At 40.6% G+C, this 23,046-nt stretch overlaps 1 protein-coding gene across 6 annotated transcripts in view; it reads right to left on the bottom strand.

The window, feature by feature from the left end:
- Positions 1–23,046, bottom strand: part of caskin1 (CASK interacting protein 1) — a 120,255-nt gene that overhangs the window by 44,281 nt on the left and 52,928 nt on the right. For all 6 annotated transcript variants that reach the window (XM_085270065.1, XM_085270066.1, XM_085270068.1 and 3 more), the window contains exon 2: positions 10,773–10,824. In XM_085270065.1, coding sequence (XP_085126191.1) covers positions 10,773–10,824 — 52 coding nt within the window. The remainder of the gene's footprint in view (positions 1–10,772; positions 10,825–23,046) is intronic.

Below are 23,046 nucleotides of genomic sequence, written 5' to 3'. Positions count from 1 at the left end.
TTGTGCACACGTCTGTCACTCTTACATCTTCCTCCACAAGAACTCGTCTCGTAGTTGGAGATTTGTTTGTGGGTGTATCGCATTTAATGATGTCGCAGAAAGAAATCATAAATGTAAATGCAAATTATGAGGTTGAAGCTGGGGACTAAAGGAAAGCAGCACCACTGAAATAACACAAAAACCAAAGTGACGACAGTCGTCTGTAGACAGAACAAAGGACAGGAAACAGGAAACAAAACTGACCTCTAGCAGATCATTACATGAAGGAACCTTTTAAAAAACAAAAAACAAGCGCGTCCATGCTCACAGGTGTACACACGGGTGATCACACCCACAAACTACACCCTTTTTGGCTCCTACCTCAAAGCACACTGTGTTCTGTTGATCTTATGTGCTGCACAATAATGTTTAATATTTAGTATTTACTGTCATATTCCCATTTATCATTGTGATGTTGTTTATTCTATTACTCTTGTTCTCTTCTGCTTGTTTTCTTTTTTCTTTCTCAGCAGGTGATCCAGGTGATTGATATATGCATTTTTTTTCTCTGCCCGTTCTGTTGGTTTTTGTCTTTTGCCCTTCTCCCCCGTCCCTCTTCTCAGCTGTTTCTCTTTCCCTCTTTCTTTCTCCCCTTCTTTCCCCCAGTCAAGTCTGTCCCGTATTCAGTAAGTGAAAATAAAATAAACAATAAAAGGTGAATCAAATGGACCATTATGGCAAGGCTGGGATGGTCAGTTTGGTAAAGTAAATCCGTTGGGCATCTTTCTTTGCCTTTAGACAACAATTCTGATGCAAAAGAGCCAAACGGGACAAGCCAAAAAAAACAACAAAAAAACAACAACAAAAAAAGGAAACAAAACTGGAAATTCACATCTTTTTAAAGACAAGCTTTCTGGATGTGGCCGTGTGAGGCGTGTGCATCGACAACAAGCTGTGTCATCATCCTCTGCATCTCCGCAGCGACTCGTCTTCTTCCATTCGTGTTTAACTGCAGGGTTAAAAAAGGATAGTCTTACATAATGCTGCAATAGGCTGAGCCGGAAGGAAATGTGTGTGTCTGTGTGTGTGTGGGTCTCAAGACTGTGTCAGTGGGGTGTATGTTTAGGGGGAGGGAAGCCCTTGGTTTTGGCAAGTACTCTAGTAAAACCTTCCATGAAATATTCATACACTTCTCCTGTTATTCTTCCTCATTTAAACCAAACCCTCGTCTGTCTCACTCTCAGCAGCTGATACGTCGTCTCTCTGCAGCCTCATCCTTCCTCTCCAGGGTGTTCCTCGCTGCCTCATCTCTTTGAACTCTTTTTCTCCACTGTTTCCATCTTTTGCTTCCAGTTCCTGAGCCCCAAAGTCCTCCAGCAACGACTGTGCACCCAGTTATGCTACACTCTTCATACTATGGAGGCACCTGTCTGTCTTTGAGTAGTGATGGTGTGCTTATAGACATGGAAACAAAGGGAGATATTTGGAAATACCAAACACGTTCCAAACATTTCAATTTATTCTGCATTCTCTGATATGTTATCTTAGATTAGCACAAAGTCGTACTTCTCTCTCTTTTGAAAGGTTTTTGCGGTTTTGAGATCCTGATGCTCGGTCTGTAAATGTGTAAAGACAAAGGTTGTCCAAAAAATCGATGTAACGACACTGCAACGCTGAATAAAGTTCTGTGTGTGGTCTGGCTCCAAACATGCTTTCCAAATACAACACTGACATTTTGTAATGTGTTTGCAGCTCTGTATTTACCACACGGCTAAATCCTGCTGGAGTGTCCCTTTAAAACACTAGCAGCTAAAGACAAATACAACACAAGCCACAACCCGCTCTCAAAGACAACACTGCACGCTGTTCTTGAATCCATATCCTACATCCATGTCAGACACCAGGGAGGCCACTTTAATATCTCGGGTTTTCACCTGCTGCCTGTTTGTTTATTTTTCTCCTATGAGCCTCACGAACGCGTCTCTTTCCCTCCTTCTCTTCATTTTTATGCCTTTACTCCAAATCAGCTTTATAACTCCTCTGCCCTGTAAGCACACACAGTCTGTTCATGCAGTTTTGCTGCGAGCCTCGTACCGGCCCTTTTCACCTGTCGCGCACACACACACACACACACAGACACACACAGACACACACAGACACACACACACACACGGGTTGACCCATTTTCAGTAATGAGACATTTCTTATGCCTGTCAAGCTTTCCCGAGAAGCACGCCGCTCCAACAATCACACACTGGACTGAGGAGAGAGAAGAAAGGAAGGACGCCAGTCTGTCTCGTCACTCGTCTCTCCCGTCTGCTGGCGCGCAGTTCAGACGAGCTGCGTCTATGACAAACCGCATGTAAACCTGTTAATGTGTGTGCGTGTGTTGTTGCCAGCTCCTGGCTCACATATCACGCCGCCCTGTGTCTCTGTTGTCTACTAATCAATGTCTGTCACGTTGCCTGTACAGAAAGTGTGGGTCCTTTCGTTTCTCCTACTTTTTTCAGGCCATTAAACGCACCGCGCACACCCTTCTGTACATAATACCGGCTTTGTTTATTTATGCTTTTTATTCTTTTAGTTTAGTTATTTATTGCATTTATTGTTTGCGTGTTGTCCTCAAAGTAAGAATGTCATTGCTCAGCACATACACAGATAGTGATCCCTCTCAATAGAAGAATGTGCTGTTTTAATACTCTGATTACTTCATTTTCAGCTCCTGAAGATTCACAAATAATCTAAAACCACCAGCAGCTACAATAACGAGCCACTGGGCAACGAGCTGCTTCTATAACAGCTCCTCTGCCTGCTGTGGGCAATGAAATCGTTGTCGTTGTCATAATTACAAGGACTGAGAAGAATTTCCAGTGGACCTGTGCTGTTGTGGGCCCACTGTGGGCTATTAATATTGCAGCAGGCTTAGCTGACAGATGACAGTCACACACACACACTGGTTAGGTCACAACCCAGTTAAAAGTAGGGGAGAAAAACGTGTGGCTGCTTCCCAATGTGGTACAGTTCACCATGGACCTGACCTGAAAAGAGCTGCTATTCTCTAAATAACCAGTCCTGTACAAATAAACTCTGTTTGCTCGTGTGCTTAGTTTATGTGTACATGTCCAAACAAGCTCGACATGTTAAACCTTTAGTTTTACTAACTCTCACTGTAGGTTACCTCCTGAAACACACACACACACACACACACACACACACACACACACACAATTCATTTAATTGCCTTCGAGCCTACCTTTTTATGTACAGAGAAATTATTAGCTCTTGTCGGTCATGGTCCAGGCTGGCTGCTACTTCGTGGGGAATGTTTTTCCATTCCTGCCTCTAAATCCAGGTGTTTCCCTCCTTAGGCGGAGTTCCTTTTTCCTGCTCTTGCTCATCTTACCTGCAGGTCATCATCATCATCATCATCACCATCGGAGCCAGTATTTAAGGACCAGCTCGAGCCGCCATTCTTCACCTGACCGTCTACCTGTGTCTTCTGTGATCCACGGCCCAGCTTCTCCACCGGACACTCACCTGGCCGCTCGCTCTAGATATCCTGCAAACCCACCCAACCCAATTCTCCTCTTTTACCAGTGAAACCACTCCCTGTGACACTGAGTGCATGTGATTACCTGTTAACCACGTCTCAGATGTTTAACCTGACTTTGACAACAAAGGTGAAAATGAAATAAAGGAGGAGCTTGCCTAACATGTTGGTTACAGTTGCTCCAAGACAGTAACAGTAACAGATTAAACTAATTAAATAATACATATATACCAGTTTACAAATTTAAGAAACAGCACTAATATATACAGATCACTCAGTTATAAATATCAAGAGTATTACACAAGTTAAATCAATATGATTGACATTTAATTCTAACCTGTGAAACGTTGTCATTTGTTAACCGCGTTGTATGAAGCTTTAAATATGCCAAAGATAAGAGTTTGACAAGTATAAAATAGTATTTTTGCACCAAAGGTGCCACCTCTGCCTGCCGGTGGTGCATACTGCGCTCGTCCTTCCATATAAAATTATTTAACCTCTTTTTGGTTAAATCATTTGTATTGATTTGACTTGTTCTAGTTCCAGCTCCAAGTAAATAAAGCCAATTCATCGTAGCGTTTTTAGGCCTTATATCTTTAAGTAGCATGTTCAGTGTGTTTATTTCCAGAAAAGCCTCCGTCCTCTGTGATACTTTCCAACAGCAAACCTCTACGCGTGCACAAACACACCCACTACAGTGAATACATAATGGCAGCTCTTCTGTAATGTCCTCTCATGTCTCAGTGGACATCTCCTTGTCAGGCTTTATAAAGAGGAATCTTCATCCTCGGTAAGTGGTTTGTTGTTGTCAGGTCGCTTGTGTCAATCGTACACATGTGAAAAGCCTTTGCTCTAATTTCTCATTTCCTCCGTTTTCAAAATATCTAAAAATAACCAAACTAGTGACGAGCATCACAGTGCAACACCAGCCTCCATTTTCACTCTGGAAACGTTGTTTTGTACACATGCACTGACGATGAAAGTTGCCAGCTATGACACGAGCTTCTTCTTTCTTCTTTTGCAGTTCATTAGGAGTCTTCGAGCCGCTGCCAAGAGGAGCAAATGAATCTAAAGTGAATCAGTTTATGCAGACTCATTACGTGCAATATTTATCCTGACCCATACATTTCTCTCAGAAACAATATTCATGAGTTATTTGCGCCTCATACCAGCCGTGTTAGCATCACCCGTACTCATTACTGTGAGAGGAATTAGGGGGCAAACAGGCAATAACACACTAATTAGATTAAACTGTTTAGTTTCACTCAGAGTGGGAACGCTGCTCTGCAAGGATTGCTCTTCATCTTTATCTTTGCAGAGGCCACTGTGTTTCGCACGCTTCGCAGTCTTTTTTAGCTCAGTTTAAATCATCCTCACCAGCTGAAGCTGGCATGAGTCGAGCTCCAAGGAATTTGCATTTCTATCTTCTCTTGTTTCCTGCTGCATTAAGTAGACAATCATGGATGAAGTGACAGTGAGTGAGCCAGACTGACGGAAAAAAGACGGACCACCGTGGAAGGAGAAGCAAAAAACAAGCGCGCTCAGGATTCGTGGGAACTCCTGGTACAAATGCTGATATTTATACTTGCATTCTAACTTAATTAAAGTTCACTCATGCATTTACATTTTTGTCCACTTTGTCTTTTGAGCTAAACTGTTTAATTTCTTTTTCTTTTACAGTAGTACATGCTGATGAATTGTCGTGTACATCAATTAAAACAAGTACAGCGAAGTCAAAGCGATTCTGTTACAGCATCAGTCAAAAATGAGCTGGGTTATAGTTGCAATGTGCAAACGATTCCAGCCCAGAACTAATCTAGAGGAGTGGCACACAAAGGAAAAAATGCTTGGAGATCCACTGTTTAAACCGCATAGTTTTGGTATTCAGAAGTTAGTCCCTGCCTCTCTTGTGGGTGGTCTTACTTACTGGTTGGTCAGGCGTTGGAGCCATTTGGGGAAAAATGTAACCACAAGCAAAATTAGGTTGCTGTTGGAGTCCACAGATTCAGGACTCCTACTGCTCCTCTTTCCACAAGGTTAGGGCATGGTGGAAATGGTACAAGAATACAAATACCCAAGAGATCACTTAAATAAGAAGGTCGATCGGTCCACGTACTCTGGATACATGAAGGTTAATTCCCCACTCACCATGCGGACCAGTCTTTATCGTTCGAGCTCAGGTCGTCGACCAAAGGGCTGGGAGCAAGAGGGTCCTGCACCCTTCCAAGGACAACAATCTTCTGGACAGAGATCTCAGATGTCGTTCCTGGAATCAGTTGGAGCCACTTGCCAAGGTTGGGGGTCACTGCCCTGAGTGCTCAGATGTTCTCTAGCTAGTTAGCAATCACTAGTTTGTCCATATATATCTGGAAATTTCACAGGATCTTAGATCAGTCATTCTTGACCACCCTGGGGAGCGTCTCCCAGTTTGACCTCGGGACTTCCAGGCCATACTCGGCACAGATGTTCCTGTACACTATGCCGGCCACTTGGTTATGGCGTTCCATGTATGCCCTGCCTGCTGGCATCTTGCACCCTGCTGTTATGTGCTGGGTTGTCTCAGGGGCATCTTTACACAGCCTGCGCTTGCACAGACAAAACCCAGCCTCTATGGATCTTGTGCTAGGAGCTTGTTCCTGTGCTGCTGTGATTAGTGCTTCTGTGCTGTCTTTCAGTCCAGCCGCTGATATTATTTATCGATATCAGCTGCTATTCCATGCATTTCTTCCATGATGGCTCCCCTTCTTACTCCTGTCTTTCCTCTGGTTTCTGCTGCCTGAAGTATTCACGAAGCACACAATCACTTATGGCCATCTTCCTGATGTACACATGGACCTTTATTGTTTTATGTTGGATAGTGGTTGTGACACTCACCAGTCTTTGGCCTCCTTCCTTCCGCTACAGTCTCAGGATGCTGGACTTGGAATAAAACCCTCCATGCATGGTCAGGTGCTTCCTTGTCTTGATGTCATTGGTCCATCTCCTCCTTTGGCCACCCTTTCATCCCAGAGGGTATCTAACCACCAGCAGGGCATAGGTGCTAATTGTCCTGATCTTGTTCTTCCCATTCAACAGACTCTTCAGGCATTCCCTTACACCCTGTTGGCATTTGGTGGTTGCAGCTTTCCCAGCGGCCTCTTCCTGATTACCATTTGCCTGTGGGATTCCAGGATACTTAGCTATCCTCAATCTCTGCAATGTTGCTTTCTGGTAGTACAATCCTCTCAGCTCTATGAGAAGAGTGTTAATCACAGGGAGTAGGGCTCAATGTAAAAATGTAGTTTCCTGTTTTGGTTTAGGAAGCATTGTTTTATTTAAAAATGACTAAGTGGCTCTCAAATACAGTCCAGAATTATCTAGATCCATGCAAGTGTTCCACCTCATTTCCACCAAGAGTAACACGTTGGGATGCACTGAGAGATATAACCTAACTTTAGTTAGCAGTTCATGCATCTGAAAGAATGCACATCGAAGACACTCCTGCAGCAGCCTCGCTAGCTTGGCTAATTTTCTATCAATTTCTTGATTCCCATCAGGGGTCGGCTACGTTTTTTTGTGGTTCTGTTAGTAACACAAGAATTGTTGGATATGATTCACAGGCGAGGGTGCATATTAGAAAGGAGGAATAGAGAGCTAGCATGTGAATGAGGGTGAAGTGAGTCACCGGGAGAATTTAAAGTTGATTTACTGATCGTTTCATGGCCGTCGCATTCTGACGGCCCAATAACATGCACCTGCAGGCTGCATTTCCACCTCGGCACAATCCTTTACAACCCTCATTAAACCCAACTCAAACATAACTGTAACACAACAAAGAGAAGACATAGAAAGAATATCATAACGTCTCTCCTTTGTTGTTTTCTTGGAAGTGTGTTTCAGATGACGCTGTGGGTTTTTTTTACCATCATTGATTGTTGTGAAGTGCAAAAAGGTGCTAGCAGGGGATTTACAGTATGCCGTTTGGGACACTCATTTGACGAATGTCTGCCTTAAAGCAATTGTTTATTTATTCATGCAGCTAATCTTTAAGGAAAATGTGCTTGTTATAAACTGAATGTATATTAATCAAGTAATTTTCATTTAACCATATTCCATTAAATTCAGCATTTTACATTGTACTCCTGTAACAAACGTACAGGAGAAAATTTATTGTAATCAAACTAGTTAAAGTCAGTATTTTGTTTCACATAACCAGGCTTGAATGGAAAACTTGAGTATAAGTGATTTTTATAAGACAACTGCACAGATATATCTGATAAAAATGTTGCTTCCTTTTTATTTTTGCATGGTTTTAGTTATTTCACTGCAATGTACATGTCATTGTTGGATAGGTCCTTTGGCATGTTTATAAAGGGTGACGGGTCAAGTCAGCTTTATTTGTATAGCTCAATATGTCAGATCACAGGCTTGCCTCAAGGGGCTGCACAGCCTGAACAGTACGAAACACCCTCTGTCCTATGACTGATCCGGATGAAGAAAAATAGTTCTCTCATAATCTGTTCTGCCTAAGAAGGTCTGGAGAATTTCTTCTAGATGAGTGCCTAAATGCAGTTTGTCTTGCTCCATAGCATTCTTGACACTATCCGGTCGTTAAGTCTGACGTCACTAGCCGTGTCTGGGTCTAAACTCCGCTGCAGGTCCATTTATCAAATGATCACTATGGCATTACTGAGAGTTGAAAAACTGTCTAAAGTCTTTCATCTTTAATAAAATGATCAGCGTTCTGCTCTACCAGGTGTAACAATTGAGTTTAACATCCATGAAAACGGAATTTATGACATTTAACGGAGTTAGAAGTTAGCAGGGAGTTAGCTCGCTAGCTCGCTAGCTTCTATCTAAAGACAATATAGCATGTCCTGACTGCGGGGTTTTGGAAACAAATTAAAACGTACAGCTCTGTTATCACTTCCAGCATAAATGAAGACAGAAAACTAAACAGCAGTGACGTTTGTAGGGTTACTGAAGTTGGGCTAGCTGGTATATAATGATGTGCTACGTGACCGCTAGCGACACAGCTATGTTAGCATAATATAAACAAGCTAACTTTTTTTTCCACTCGATAAAAGTTACCGTGAGTGTTCTCGGTGGTCAGGAACAAATGTAATCGCATGGCAGGATGCTGTAAAAGGACCAAACTTCAGCCTGGAGAACAACTGAGATAATCCATCCACAATACGAGGTTAGTCATTCATATACTGCTGCATGGGCTGGGCTGTAGTTACATCCTAAGGTTTTAAAAACTGAGCTTAAATAAATGATTAGCGGTAATAAAAGCCGAGGGAGGTCAACAGTGATCACTGACTGTTTCAGGAGCTTTTTGAGATCAAATAGAAGAAAATACAAAACATTAAACATGTTAACAACACAAAAGCCATATTAAACACAGACTACTTTAGACCCGGAAGTAGGATTCGTCGCGTCATCACTGAACAACCGGATGAAGCAAGAACAGTCTGAAACAGTCTGCTGAAGGGTTTAAGAAGCCTGCAAGAGCACTGAAATTGGTAGCATTTGATGCAGAATCTAAGCCCTCTGCTGTTTACAGGTTACTGCACCATAAATGTGATCCCGTATATCAGCGGTCCCCGACCTTTTTTGTGCCACAGACCGGTTTAATGTCAGACAATATTTCACGGACCGGCCTTTAAGATGTCGCAGATAAATAAAACACAAAAAAAATGATACGACCAAGACAAAAACTGTGGTATATTGTACATGTAATAATAAACACGAATCCATGGTGTAATTGTGTAACTTTATTAGCAGCGTCCTCCTGAAATGCGCCAACAACATTGAGAGTAACGTCCTCCTCTCTGCCCCTTAATACTCTCTGGTCGCTATGGTAACACGTAAATATTTATTTCAAAATAAGACACACAACTACAACACGGGATGAAAACCCTGAAAACCATAAATTTCACACCCGAGCCTCAACTCTTGCGGCCCGGTACCAAATGACTTGGATTCTTTTCCCTTCAACTTCAGAACAATAACCCATAATGACAAACTAAAACCATGTTTGTAGAGTTTTACAAATCATATCAGGATGCAAACAGGTACCAGACCTCTCTGTAGACCTCTGGTATTAAACTGTGGTGAGACATAGAGCATAAAATCACTTTTAAAGTTTTATGTGTTCCCAGGAGAACCCTGACTTTTGATTGAAGTGAAATTTTATCAGTTTTATCTATTTAACTTTCAATTTTTAACACATTAAGTTGTCATTACTCTAAAGCACCTTTTACACACTGACGCTAAAACATACTTAAAGATCAAACATGTAATATCAGGTCTATAAAATCAAATGAAAGAAATACCATTAAGTTTATGAAAACGATGAGAAGCATTTTTGAAACAGACTTCACTTCTGTCACATTATGCTGAGCCAGAATCCCAGATCAGCCACGGCTTCATTTCTCTTTGAAATACTCGCAGAAGAAACAGCCACAAACCAACCAAGGACGACTGAAAATAAACTGCACGATGAGTTTAGCGTTAACCTTCAGACTGCAATATGATCCATATGTGAAACACGGGGAAAAACAACAACATCATTGCACTGCATTTCCACTAGATTGCGTTAAAGTGATGTAAGTCGTCTCCACAGCCTGTTTAATGACGGCCATATCAACCCCTGACTTTTTTTTTGGCCCTCCTTTCCTCCACCTGTCTGTGTGAGCTGCCACTCACTTTGATTTCTCGCCAGTTGTAGCCTGCAGACAACAAATCACCTGATTTTTCACACTGAGAATCCCTTTTTTATGTCTCCCCAGCCTTTTGTCAAAGAAACAAAAGTCTGTCTCTCCAAATTGTTCCGTTACATAACACACCAGATTGCATGGAAGTGGGCCACAGTTCTGTTTGCAGTTTTGTTTTACCATCGTCTGGTGGATTTCAAGTGGCGGCTCCCCAATGAGAGCCGACGGGCCCGTAGCCGCGTACTGGGCGCACGCGATGCTTTCAATGACAAAATGGGAGCAAAGAGGTGAAAGTGCTTAGATGTAATACCTAATATCATGCCTTTAATACTCTCACACGCATAAATAAACACGACATTCTGAGCTGAGTGGTATATGGGCTAATCCCCCAGCTTTTAATACTGTAAAGAGAGAAGTAAAAGCACTATGATAATGCTGCTTCGGGATGCTGTTAAGCAGGAGAAAGGAGGGGGGAAGCTGGCCTGGGATGGGTACAGATGGGATGGAGACATGATATATGGAAGAAGAAAAGGAGGGTAACTCACCCATCTGTATCCTGGAAGTTGACATTCACTTTCTTTGCAGACCCGAGGAGCTCTGAAAGACAAAAAGAGGGAGCATGAGTGGATTTTTGCAGCCCTCAAATATGATAGCAAAAGCCCATCAGTACCTTGTTATGAGCAATATTTAACGTTTATGATTGCAACAATATTGTGCTCTAGAGGAACGGTTCATTCATTCCTGAAGCCAGAAACAGCATTTTCCACTTTTCCCCTCACTCATTTCCACCAAACGGAAGCAAAGATCTCATTATGAGGCAAACTGCCATCACATTTCCTCACCTGCTGTTTGCATGAAAGAGTGCCATTACTTCGAGTCCAGCCCCCCATGGTGACAGCACCCTACGTGTCTGTCATTCTAAATATTTACACCATTCAGAGCATGCTCGCTCATGTGTGTGAATTTAGGTAATGTGACAAACAGTAAAAACTTCTATGATTTACTCATGAAAGTGGCCACTTTCTCATTACTTTCATATATTGTTTTAGTAAGTATCCAAAACATACAAGTTTCATTTACATAATTTTTCAAGGGATCTTATATCTGTTTTTACTCTTGTATGCTTTTCATACAAGTTTCACACAAGACAGATACAAACTTTATAAGATTTATATATATCTTTTCCATATGGGTCTGCAGACATCCTTCACATGTAACTGTTTATCATGTTTCCAGAGGGTGGAGGACATGTTGGAACCACGGGACTACAGAATCTAGAGAAGCAGCATAAAAACAACGTCTTAAATGTATAAGACGTCCACGACAACCCCTCCAGTGGACCAAGATTGGACGCCCAAAAATGACATATAAAAGACGTCACTCCGAAGTCACAACGGGTAGCCAATGAGAAGAAAGATGCCTTTAAGAGAGGACGGCCTTAAAAAGCCAAAACTGCTTGTTTCAGACAGAGGATGAACTATAAAGGCTCCCAGGTCCCACTATAAAACAAATAAGGATTATTTTAAATGGTGACTCATGCAAAGCTACTCTAATAGAGTCCAAAAATAAAAATGAGAAGTTGGAAATCAGCAGAACTGGATGTTATGTTCAGCATGAGATGCAGGTTCTTGGCTTCTGACTTTTTTTACATTTCAACACAGCACATTTGAATCCACACGGTGTAGCTGCAATAAGGACTGTGCATTAAATCTGTGCAGGAGATAACCAAGCCCGACTAGGAAAAGTGTGCAGCATAGACTGGAATGTCAGATCTCCCCTGCTCATGGCATATAAAGTACAGATAATACTGAGGATATGAACTATACAGCATGAAACCAGGCTCGGTTATGAGTTATTATAATTATGTGCAGGGTTTTACTATAAAAGTACAAACTGAAGCTATGATGCTATGCTAGAAATCTTTCTATTGAAAATTGAGCGGTTTCAAATCTACACTGTTTGTCTTTGCTGCCCCAGACTGACAAATAGAAAGCTGAAATAAAATAATAAAATCACGTTTTAATAGTTTTGCCTCCCTAATGAGCGGAACGATCCTCATGTTGCAGAGACAATGAGGGAGTACCTTAAACTTGCATTGTTTTTAAGGGCCAGCAGGGGGCGACTCCTTGGCTGGCAAAAAGTCTTGATATGGTGTGAACTTTGTGGGCCCATTCACTGGTTTCAAGCCACACTGAACAAACCACTGAGTTCATTTTGTGTATTTTTGTCACAATCACAGTCAATCACAGGGGATAAATCAGGAAATGCTTAGAGGCTTAAAACCTGACAGTCACAAGTTGCTAGCCGAGGAACACAGTTCCTCTCAGCCGGTTAGTCCATCGCACACTCATCACATCTGGTTTCAAAACACACAACATGAGTCTTCCCAACAGGAGAATTCAAACCAACTATTGTGGCGATGGCACTGTGGAACGTCCAGATTTAGGTCAAGTTCATTGTAAACACACACAGATACACAATTACTGGCTTGAAATAACAGATGCAGATCCATACATGCTGTGGCGGGGTGTAGCTCAGCTGCAGGGGTGCAGCACATGCAGGCACACACATGCACATCCACACGCATGCATACAAGTTTAATGCTGCACTAAATCTACAAGCACAACTGCTACTTTCAACCTCATTATTTTTCATTTTCTGCCCTTTGTTTTTATGTCTCTTATTAGCTGATGGTGCAGAACTGAGGCACAGCAAGGATGAGCTTGCACGCTCCCTTCTTTCTCTCTCACATTTTTGCTCTTTCCACAAACACACACGCACACCCCCTCTAGGGTGCAGGAAACAGGACAGTCCCTCTATTGTAGGGGAGACAGCTCCCAGCACCACTGGGAGAGGAACATTGATTTCCTAACAGGCTATTTCTGGCCACTTAAATGCAGGAATTCACTTTTTTTTTTTTAAATACAGGAGCTTTCAAAGGCACAATGTACATCCTGTGTGTGTGTGTGTGTGTGTGTGTGTGTGTGTGTGTGTGTGTGTGTGTGTGTGTGTGTGTGTGTGGACAATAAAACCTGATATATTTCCGCTAACTTACATAAATACTAAAGTATGGTGAAGTTCAAAAAGTTCAAAGAGGCCAGAGAAAACGCATAAAGCTCACTTTTTAAAATTTTCCTGATAAACACTGAACAATCACCGGCTTCTCCCCATAAAAGAACAAAGTCTTTGAGACAGACCAAAGTTATAGGAAAACGCCATCTGGATATATCTTGACGCGCGCTCAGTCATCCAGGTCAGGAAAGTTATTCTGTTCATCCGTTTTACATTTTTTTAAAACTTTAGTCCAGATGAACAGAATCAACTTTTTGGGGGCCTGCTATATACTGCTCTTTCTTATTAGCTGGACACCCGTTGCCTCAAGCTCTAGTTTCTTTATTACAGCTAGCTTGTCGATTAAGCTAACGTTAGCTCCATAAGCTGTTTAAAAACACAAAATCGGATTTCTTACTTGATGACCGAACAACAATGTGCTGAAAAAGCCAGTTGTGAGCATCTTCAGTTGTTGACATTTACATCAACTAGACTCAGGAATGTTGAGGTTACTATCTACACAAGTAGACTTAAAAAAAATTAATTTAAATGGTGAACAAGCCCAAGTGCTCCAAAAGAAAAGACTAGGGATGGGTATCGTTTAGGTTTTATCCGATACCGGTGCCAAACCGGTACTTTTGAAACTGTGCCGGTGCTCAAACGGTGCTCAAACCGGTGCTTAAAGAATGGAGAACACAAAATTGGTCCAAAAACCTCTCATGTTCAGCTGTTTTTTTGTAAAAAGATAACAATGTTAGCCTTTTCTGCAGCTATGGGGCATATATGGTATCACTCTTGGCTGGAAGCAGTGCTTAATCAATGGAAAAAACATAAACTTTGTCCAAAAACCTCTCATGTTTAGCTGTTTTCCACTTTTTCTTTGGTCATTTTAGCCTTTTTGTCCAGGGTGAAGGGAGTATCTGCCATCAAACAAGAGGACAGCCGCATGTAGCTATGATGATGTTTGCTAGTTCACCTTACATGCATTAATGTAATAACGTGGTTAGCCTACTCAACGTAAATTACACACGAACAACATTAAGCGACTCACGCAGAGAAGAACGGCTGCTGCTGCATCATCATCCTCATCATTTCTGCTACACTGGCAGGGCTAGGGGCCAGGACTCTCCTCTTCGGGTTTTTGGGGGATGTTGCTAACTCCGGGTCTGATAACTGGCACCACACCCGCAGTAGATGCGCTCGGTGTGAGGTCTGGCAGCAAGCTATCAAATACGGCGCATTTCTGGGCTTTTAAAAAAAACGCTATGCGTCGCCAGGTGTTTCATCGGATTCGAGGTGTTACCTCCTTTGACAGTATCACAGTATCAGCTTAAAGCACTTGTTGCTGCTGAGTTTGCATATTTTGCTGTGAAGTACAGCCAGACTTTTGACCGCTTCGCCTTGGACATTTTTAATCTGTAGCTCTGCTCTAAAAGAACGTACATACCTGGACCCGCCTACTATCCTCGGAAACGTAAAATGATTGGCTAGAAGTGTATCACAGCTCAGGGAAAAAAAGCACCGAAATAAAGCACCGAAATGTGCGCTGCTTTTCGGTCTGGTTACTACCGTTTATGTCAGAACCGGTGCCATCATGGCACCGGACACCGGTACCCATCCCTAGAAAAGACCATGCAATGCTTTTAAAGGGTAAAGGTTCACCTATGAGGTCCCATCAAACAATGAAACCCCGAATACAGGACTGGAAATGATCAGAACACATCTGCTGTCAGTTTATAGTATATTCGTGATTCTATCCATGTTTAACAAAAACAAGTAACTACAGGATTTTAAGGTACAATAGGTAACCAAATTTGCCACATTTTTCACTGGATAAAGAGGAAGACTATGAAAAGGAAACACACAAAAAGCAACTCTTGGATTTGTTACCAGGCATGTCATACGAGAATGTCATAGCTAGATGAACATGCTAGCATGCTAGGGGTTTTGGAAAGGTAACAAAAAAAGGAACCACCAAACACTTAACGCTTGTACTGCCACATGTCTACTGCTTTAACTCATGGATCACGATTTACAGGACTATTAACCAAAAATAGAAGAAATCAAAAGAGCAGTTTTTCTTCAACATGCATGCAAAAAAAGAAAAAAGAATAAATGTGTTTTTCCATTTACATCTAAACAAATTGGTTGGCCTGCCTCCTTGCTAGTATGTTGAGCATCAGCAGCAAAATTGTGAGTGAACTGAGGCCTTTTGTGTCCAGAATTTGGGCTGAAAATTTGTCATAATGAATATTGGGGGGGAAAAGCTATCTGAAAACAACATTAAGGATCTCCAACAGCATTCAGGAAAGTGACAATGAAAAATAAGTCGGTTCAGCAGAGTCTACACTCATAGCGACACATGATGAGGCATTAATAATTCAGCATTTTTACTGTCAGACTACATAAAGGGCTACTACAGTCAGGACTACTGTAGTCAAAACAGTTCTGGGAAAGGAGGAGCAACATCCGAGCACAAAACAGAGCAGGTATCAAGGACAAACGATATGACTAAGACAAAAACTGCATGAAAGTTGTCAACCCACCTCCACCTGGAGGTGGGTTGCAAAGTGGCTTGCAGATGTGCTTGCAGCAAGGCTAAAGCTCTTTAGAGAAAAACATATACAGATTTTCCAAATGTGAAACCACATGTAAAAAACTGTCACGACTACTACTGTCCATGCCTAGTCTGCATGTGTGTGTGTATAATGTGAAGTCACCCAGCCGAAAACAGCTCAGGACTCCACATTCACTGAGCTACCGTTATATAAGATGGACCAACTCTCTGTCATACTTGGAGTGCTGAATACTGCTATTCTAACAAAGCCGCTGGCATCTTAGAGATTTGAATATAGTGATCTTTTGAGAGAGCAGTCTCACTTTCAAAAGATCACATTTGGAAACTTTGTCAGGATCTTTGGCATCACCAATATTTGTTGATTTGAAAATCCAATATATCGCTTACTGTGTTTCAGACACACGACACAAACAGATTTCTCTAATGTTTTATGTGTATCTCCTTGCTATGCTTACTGACACACATGCATTCAAACAAGCTTTATTAATAAGAGCGAACAACAAAACCATCAGTTTTCCTTCTCAGCAATAGGTGTTTCCTGTATTTTACCAACCAAGACCTGCCTGAGGGAAAGACCGGACCTGCAGTGTAAACCTACATGGAATATTAAAGAATACAGCACCACAGAAAATTGCTGCTCACCAGCTGATTCAATTCTGAGTTTATTCTAGCTTCAGAGGCAAAACTTCTCTGAAACTGCTGGAGGCTGAAAAACTGTGAACTACAATCTGTTATTGCGAAGTCAATTAAAAAGGCTCAAAAAGAGAAAAGACATAAAATACATCTAATATAAAGAAGTGGGTTTAAGAACGGCAAACTGTTTGTTTGTACTTGGACTGTTTAAGATATTTGTAAGCTTGAGGCAAGTGCCAAAAACTGCAATTCCTGGAGTGACCACTGGAGGCCGGCTCCAAAAAATGAGTCCGTTGGCTCCCATGTTTAGATGCCCGAATTTATAGCCATACAATTACAAAAATAATTGTTCGTGTTAGACTATGAGTGTATCTATGGAGAGTTTCCCATCTCATACCAACTGTACAGAGGGTTTCATTTAAATACTACTAGGGCACAGCTTGTTGCTCCAATAACTCAGGTTCATTGGTGTTTTTTTCTGTTTAGGGTATTTTAATATAATTATATGACAAATATCTGCCTTAATTTGTGGTACACAGCATCTACGAAGTTTTTGCTTCACTCTTATTGAGTAAAATTGTAGCATTTAATCAGTGTTTTACCTGAAACTTGAAAAACTAGCATCTTTCCATTGCACCAGATTGGTCATCGCTAAAGGTGACCTAGCATGCTGGCACTAGCCGACATCGTAGCACTCTGCCCTGTATCCACATGTACTCGTCTCTGGCTCCAAAAACCAACATGACAGGAAACAGTAATATTAGGGATTACAAACCTATGGAGTTCACATCCATCGTTTATATACAACCTATAGGATGAACCCAAAGTTAATTTAAAAGCCTTCTACCTCTGCAATCCTTCTCAGGTCCTGATGTTAACTGGGCTGCTTCCCTTTAGCAGGCTTGTGTAAAGGTGAAAGGTCAATGAGAGCTGAAAGGCACTGTGGCTCCTTTAAATTATACATGCCGGCGAGAAGGTGCATGCTCAAAAAGGTTGGATTTATTCATATGGCTAATATTAAACACAGTTGGTGCAGCTAAAAGAAGAGGCTGTTGTTCTTAGAGAGGATTATTCTCAGTCTGCTGATCCTCTGTTTTCTTGCCTGTGGCAAAAAGGGACCGATGCTATCATCATGGGAAAGGAAAGCAAACCATGTCACTGCTTTTCTCTTTATGTGTTCACTTATGTAATATCTGTCCTGGGAAAGACTGTGCCTAGTGTAAAGATTACTTTTAGGCAATGCCATTTATTGTTCTATTACATAAAATAGTTGTTTGCTGAAGAAAAGGCAGCTTCACTAGCTCTGCTAACTAGTTGTCTTTGGCTCTTTGTTTCTTCTCTCTGCATATTTCTGTCCCCTTTGAGGATGGAGAACAGTCGTTCTGTCTCTGAGAGCAGACCTGTTGTCTTGGCCCTGATCGATCTGTCCCACTCTGACTTTTTCCTTCACCTTTTCCTCTTTCCTGCTTTCTTCTCTCACATTCTTCCCCACAGGCTCACCAATGAGAAAGGGAACAGCACTTCTCTGCTGTGTCAGTGAATCGTCTTTCCTCTCTCCATTTTTCAGCTGCAGCATGTAAATTACACTGGCAGATGTTGGAGCACGGTATGCCTTCATGCATTATGAAGGTGGACTCTTATTCTTTCTTAAACATTTACCCAGAAAAATCAAATCAGGAGCGTTTTACCGTGTCAGAGTAACTTCCCCTAACTTGTTTAAATGCTACATTTAACCCATGAAATGTCCCTTACCTGACCTTTGAACAGTTTTGTTCCTAGTATTTGCAGGCATGTGTTTATGCACAGCTTTCTAAAGGTCCCACCGCAGCATGAGCACTGGGCCATCACTGAATCTTTTCTTTTTCAGCCATTCTGTTGTTTCAGCCTCACATCTGACTCCAGAATACTTTGGTATACAGAGGACTTCATGGTCAACTCAACAGCTGGATGCCCAGGTCCTATGGCTGCATGAGAAGCTCAAATCATCACCCCTGCATCTTGACTATGCTGGGTTCAGTTTTTGCCAAAGGTGGCGCTGTGCCTCTCTACTCCAGTCTCATCCATCCAAAGGACGTCATTCTGGGAGTCTTGTGATTTGTTCAGATGCACCTTTGCAAACTTAAGTCGTGCTGCTCTGTTCTTTTTAGAGTAAAGACTTTTCTTCCAAACAAGCCATACTTGTTCAGTCTTCTAATTGTACTGTCATGACCTTTAACATTTAACATGCTAACTGAAGCCTGTAGAGCAGAGAAGTCAAACTCATTTTACATTGTGGCCCACATACAGTCTAGTTTGATCTTAACTAAGCCGGATGGTGAGTTCCTGTGTACTTCATTCACTGTCCTGTAATTATAAAATGTTCAGTTTTTGTTCATTTAAGGGAAAGCATGTACAGTATGTGGTATTTTTTTAACTTGCTCTGAGCTGTGCGCGGGCTGACTTTGCAACAGCAATAAGTGACAGTAAGTATGTTTACCACAATGTACACAAAACCATGAAAGGTTTATGTCCTGTGAAACACCATCACTGATATTTTAAGTTAACACTGGTTTTTCTTAGTGGTACACGTGATGCATTGTTGGGCAGTGATGACGGGCTGATATATTTTTATCTCATCATGTGGAGATGGAAAGGTCCTTGCACACTTTCATGTTCGTATATTTTAGGCTCTTTCTACAAAGTTTTTTTCTGCAGACTTTTAAGTGCTATGATTGGATGTTATCTGAATGTTCCTTTGAGGTCGTGATTAACTTATCCTCTTGGATTTATATGTCCACAGGCTTTTAATCAAATTTCCTAATGCAGCTGTTCATCTTTTCGGACTGATAATGAAAGCAAGTCATTTTGTCTGTCTAAGCTTATTGCAGCCTGTGGGAAGGATATAGAGTCCTACCGATATCAGATTCTGGTACCAATATTTGTTGATTTAAAAATGCGATATTCCAATATATTAGCCATTATTTTTATTTTTTATTTTGCCTTCACTTTCTTCCTGTTAAAAGAGGGTTTTGCCTTCTCATGCTTGCCAAGTTCTTGCTCATAATGCTTGTTATTGTAGAGTCTTTACCTACAATATAAAACACCTTGAGGTAACAAACCCCGGTCATACGCCCGGGCGGTCGCCACTGACAATGTAGGAGGGCCAGGAGAGGAAGATGTCAACTCCACGGAGCATCAAGTGGTTACCTTTCTACGGTCCAAAGGTGTGGAAGTGGATTATAACAACATTGAGGCTTGCCACCCTCTACCCCGAAAAAATGACAGTGACAAACCAGCCATCATTGTGAGATTTGCAAACAGAAAACAGAAAACAGCACTGTTAAAACAAGGAAAGAAACTGAAAGGATCCGATGTCTTCATGAACGAACATCTGATAAAAAGAAATGCGGACATTGCCAGGAAAGCACGTTACTTGAGGAAACAGGGAAAAATTCAAAATACATGGACCACCAACTGCAAAGTATTCATTAAACTCAATGGAACACCGGAACAAGCCAAAGTGTTGGTCATCAGAAATATGGAAGAGCTGGACAAATACTGAGGTCAACTTACTCTGGAGGTATGAATACACATGTGACGTGACACACAACACAACACATGGCACAGTCCAAAAGAACTTCATCTGCATCCGGCAACAATATCAACATAACTCATTGGAATTCTCTTTATGATAATCTGGAACTGAGAACATTTCGATACACAGACCATAATGTTCTAGACTTAGAAAAGGATATAGACCCGGAAAATAATTTCTTCTACAACATCAGCTGTAACTGCTGCTACTTCACTGATGAACAGTTTAAGCACACCATCAACACGGAAAATAAATTATCAATAATCCATTTTAATAGCAGAAGTCTGTATGCCAACTTCAACAATATAAAGGAATATCTAAATGAGTTGACAAATCCATTTGGAATTATTGCCATTTCTGAAACATGGATCAATGCGGAGAAAGGAACGGACTTTGGACTGGAGGGATATGAAGTGAATTTTGTAAATAGAAGGAACAAGAGTGGAGGGGGAGTAGCTGTGTATGTGGATAAAAACCTAAACTACAAGGTGGTAGAAAGTATGACAACTGTAATTGATAATTTACTAGAATGTATAACAATTGAAATGTATAAGGAAAAAGAGAAAAATGTAATAATTAGCTGTATATATAGAACACCTGGCTCTAGTATTCAAGTATTTAATGACTTCATAGAGGAAATATTCTCTAAAACAAATCAAAAAGTTATGTTTATCTGTGGTGATTTTAATATTGACCTGTTGAATCCAAAAAAGCATAAAATGAGCGACGAATTCCTAAACACTATGTACAGTTTGAGTTTACATCCTAAAATAACCAGGCCTAGCAGAATTACACCACATTGTGCCACCTTACTTGACAATATTTTCACTAACAATATGGAAAACAACATTGTGAGCGGAATATTAATTAATGACATCAGTGATCACCTACCAGTTTTTGCAGTTTATGACACTAATTATAAGAAAAATCAGCATGAAGAACAACTGAGATACAGACGTGTAAGGACAGAAGAAACTATGACTGCATTTAAGAACGATCTATTAAATCAGGACTGGGACAAGGTGTACAAAGAAGCTGATATTGATATTGCATATGGCATATTTTTAAGAATATTCATGGAGTTGTACGATAAAAACTGTCCAACAATAAAATACAACAGAAAGCACAAATATTCAGATAGACCATGGCTCACTAAGGGTTTACAAAATGCATGTAAAAAGAAAAATACACTCTATAGGGAATACCTAAAACAAAGAACAAAAGATGCTGAAAATAAATATAAAAAATACAAAAATAAGTTGACCAATATTATACGTGTATGTAGAAAGGAGTATAAAACATTGAACAACAATAAACATAATATGAAAGGAATATGGGATGTTTTAAACGGTATCATTAAAAATAATTCTGGACAACAAAGTTATCCACAATACTTTATCGATAATGGCAATATTATGGAAAACACTGCTGATAAGGTCAACAGCTTTAATCATTATTTTGTAAATATTGGACCAAAACTGGCAGAACAAATTCCTGAGTCACTGCCATCAGTAGAATGTAGTGAAAACCTGATTGATAGGAACCCTAACTCAATGTTCCTCACATCAGTGGAGGAAAAAGAAATAATTGACATTGTACACATGTGTAAATATAAAACATCCACTGATTGTAATGATATTGACATGAAAATCGTCAAGAAGGTGATTGAAGGAATTGTAGGACCTCTAACATATATTTGCAACTTATCATTTCAGACGGGAAAAGTGCCAAACAAAATGAAAATAGCTAAAGTTGTGCCGCTGTATAAAACCGGGGATAGACGCCACTTCACAAATTACAGGCCTGTTTCTTTACTACCACAATTCTCCAAAATCCTAGAAAACCTGTTTAATAAACGATTAGACAAATTCTTAGATAAATATAAATTACTCTGACAGTCAATATGGATTCAGATCAAAAAGATCAACATCTCTGGCATTAATCGAATCAATTGAGGAGATTACGAATGCTATAGATCAGAAACAGTATGCAGCTGGAGTATTTCTGGATCTCAAGAAAGCATTCGACACAATCAATCATGACATATTAATTAATAAACTGGAACGGTATGGGATTAGGGGGGTTGTACTGCAATGGGTGAAAAATTATTTAAGTGACCGGAAACAATTTGTGAAGCTGGGTGTCCATTCCTCATCATGCTTGGACATTGCTTGTGGTGTTCCACAAGGCTCTGTACTGGGTCCAAAATGATTTATTATTTATATAAATGATATTTGTAAGGCATCTGATATATTAAAATTAGTATTATTTGCAGATGACACAAATATTTTTTGTTCTGGGGGGAATCTAAAGGAGCTGCTGGATACAATTACTTCAGAAATGTGCAAAATTAAAAAATGGTTTAACAGGAACAAACTATCGCTAAATCCAAGTAAAACTAAAATTATCTTATTTGGGAATTCCCTTAGAAATGCACAAGTGCAGATTCATTTAGATGGTGTGGAAATTGAAGGAGTACTTGAACATAAGTTTCTTGGTGTGATTATAGATGATAAATTAAACTGGAAGTCTCATATAAATCATATACATAACAAAATTTCAAGAAGTGTTTCAATCTTGAGTAAAGTAAAACACATTCTGGACCACAAATCACTCCACATTCTCTATTGTTCCCTGATTGCACCGTATTTGAATTACTGTGCAGAGGTTTGGGGCAATACTTACAAATGTTCGCTATCATCAATCTTTATATTACAAAAAAGGGCCATAAGGATAATCCATAAAACTGGTTACAGAGATCATACAAATCCACTATTCTTAAAATCAAAAATTCTAAAATTCACAGATCTGGTTCATTTTCTCACTGCACAAATTATATATAAAGCAATAAATAACCTGCTTCCTGACAATATTCTAAAAATGTTTTCTAAAAGGGAACGGGGATACAATTTGAGGGGGGAATTAAATTTAAAACATCCTCGTATCCGTACATTAAAAAGTTTTTGCATCTCTGTGTGTGGAG

Source organism: Mchenga conophoros, linkage group LG4 (genome assembly GCF_057382185.1).
Source record: "Mchenga conophoros isolate Kocher_MC1m ecotype Shallow Benthic linkage group LG4, M_conophoros_male_GT1.1, whole genome shotgun sequence".
Classification (NCBI taxonomy): Eukaryota; Metazoa; Chordata; class Actinopteri; order Cichliformes; family Cichlidae; genus Mchenga; species Mchenga conophoros.
The sequence above is the reverse complement of the archived record's forward strand: the minus strand, read 5'-3'. Positions and strand labels throughout refer to the sequence as shown.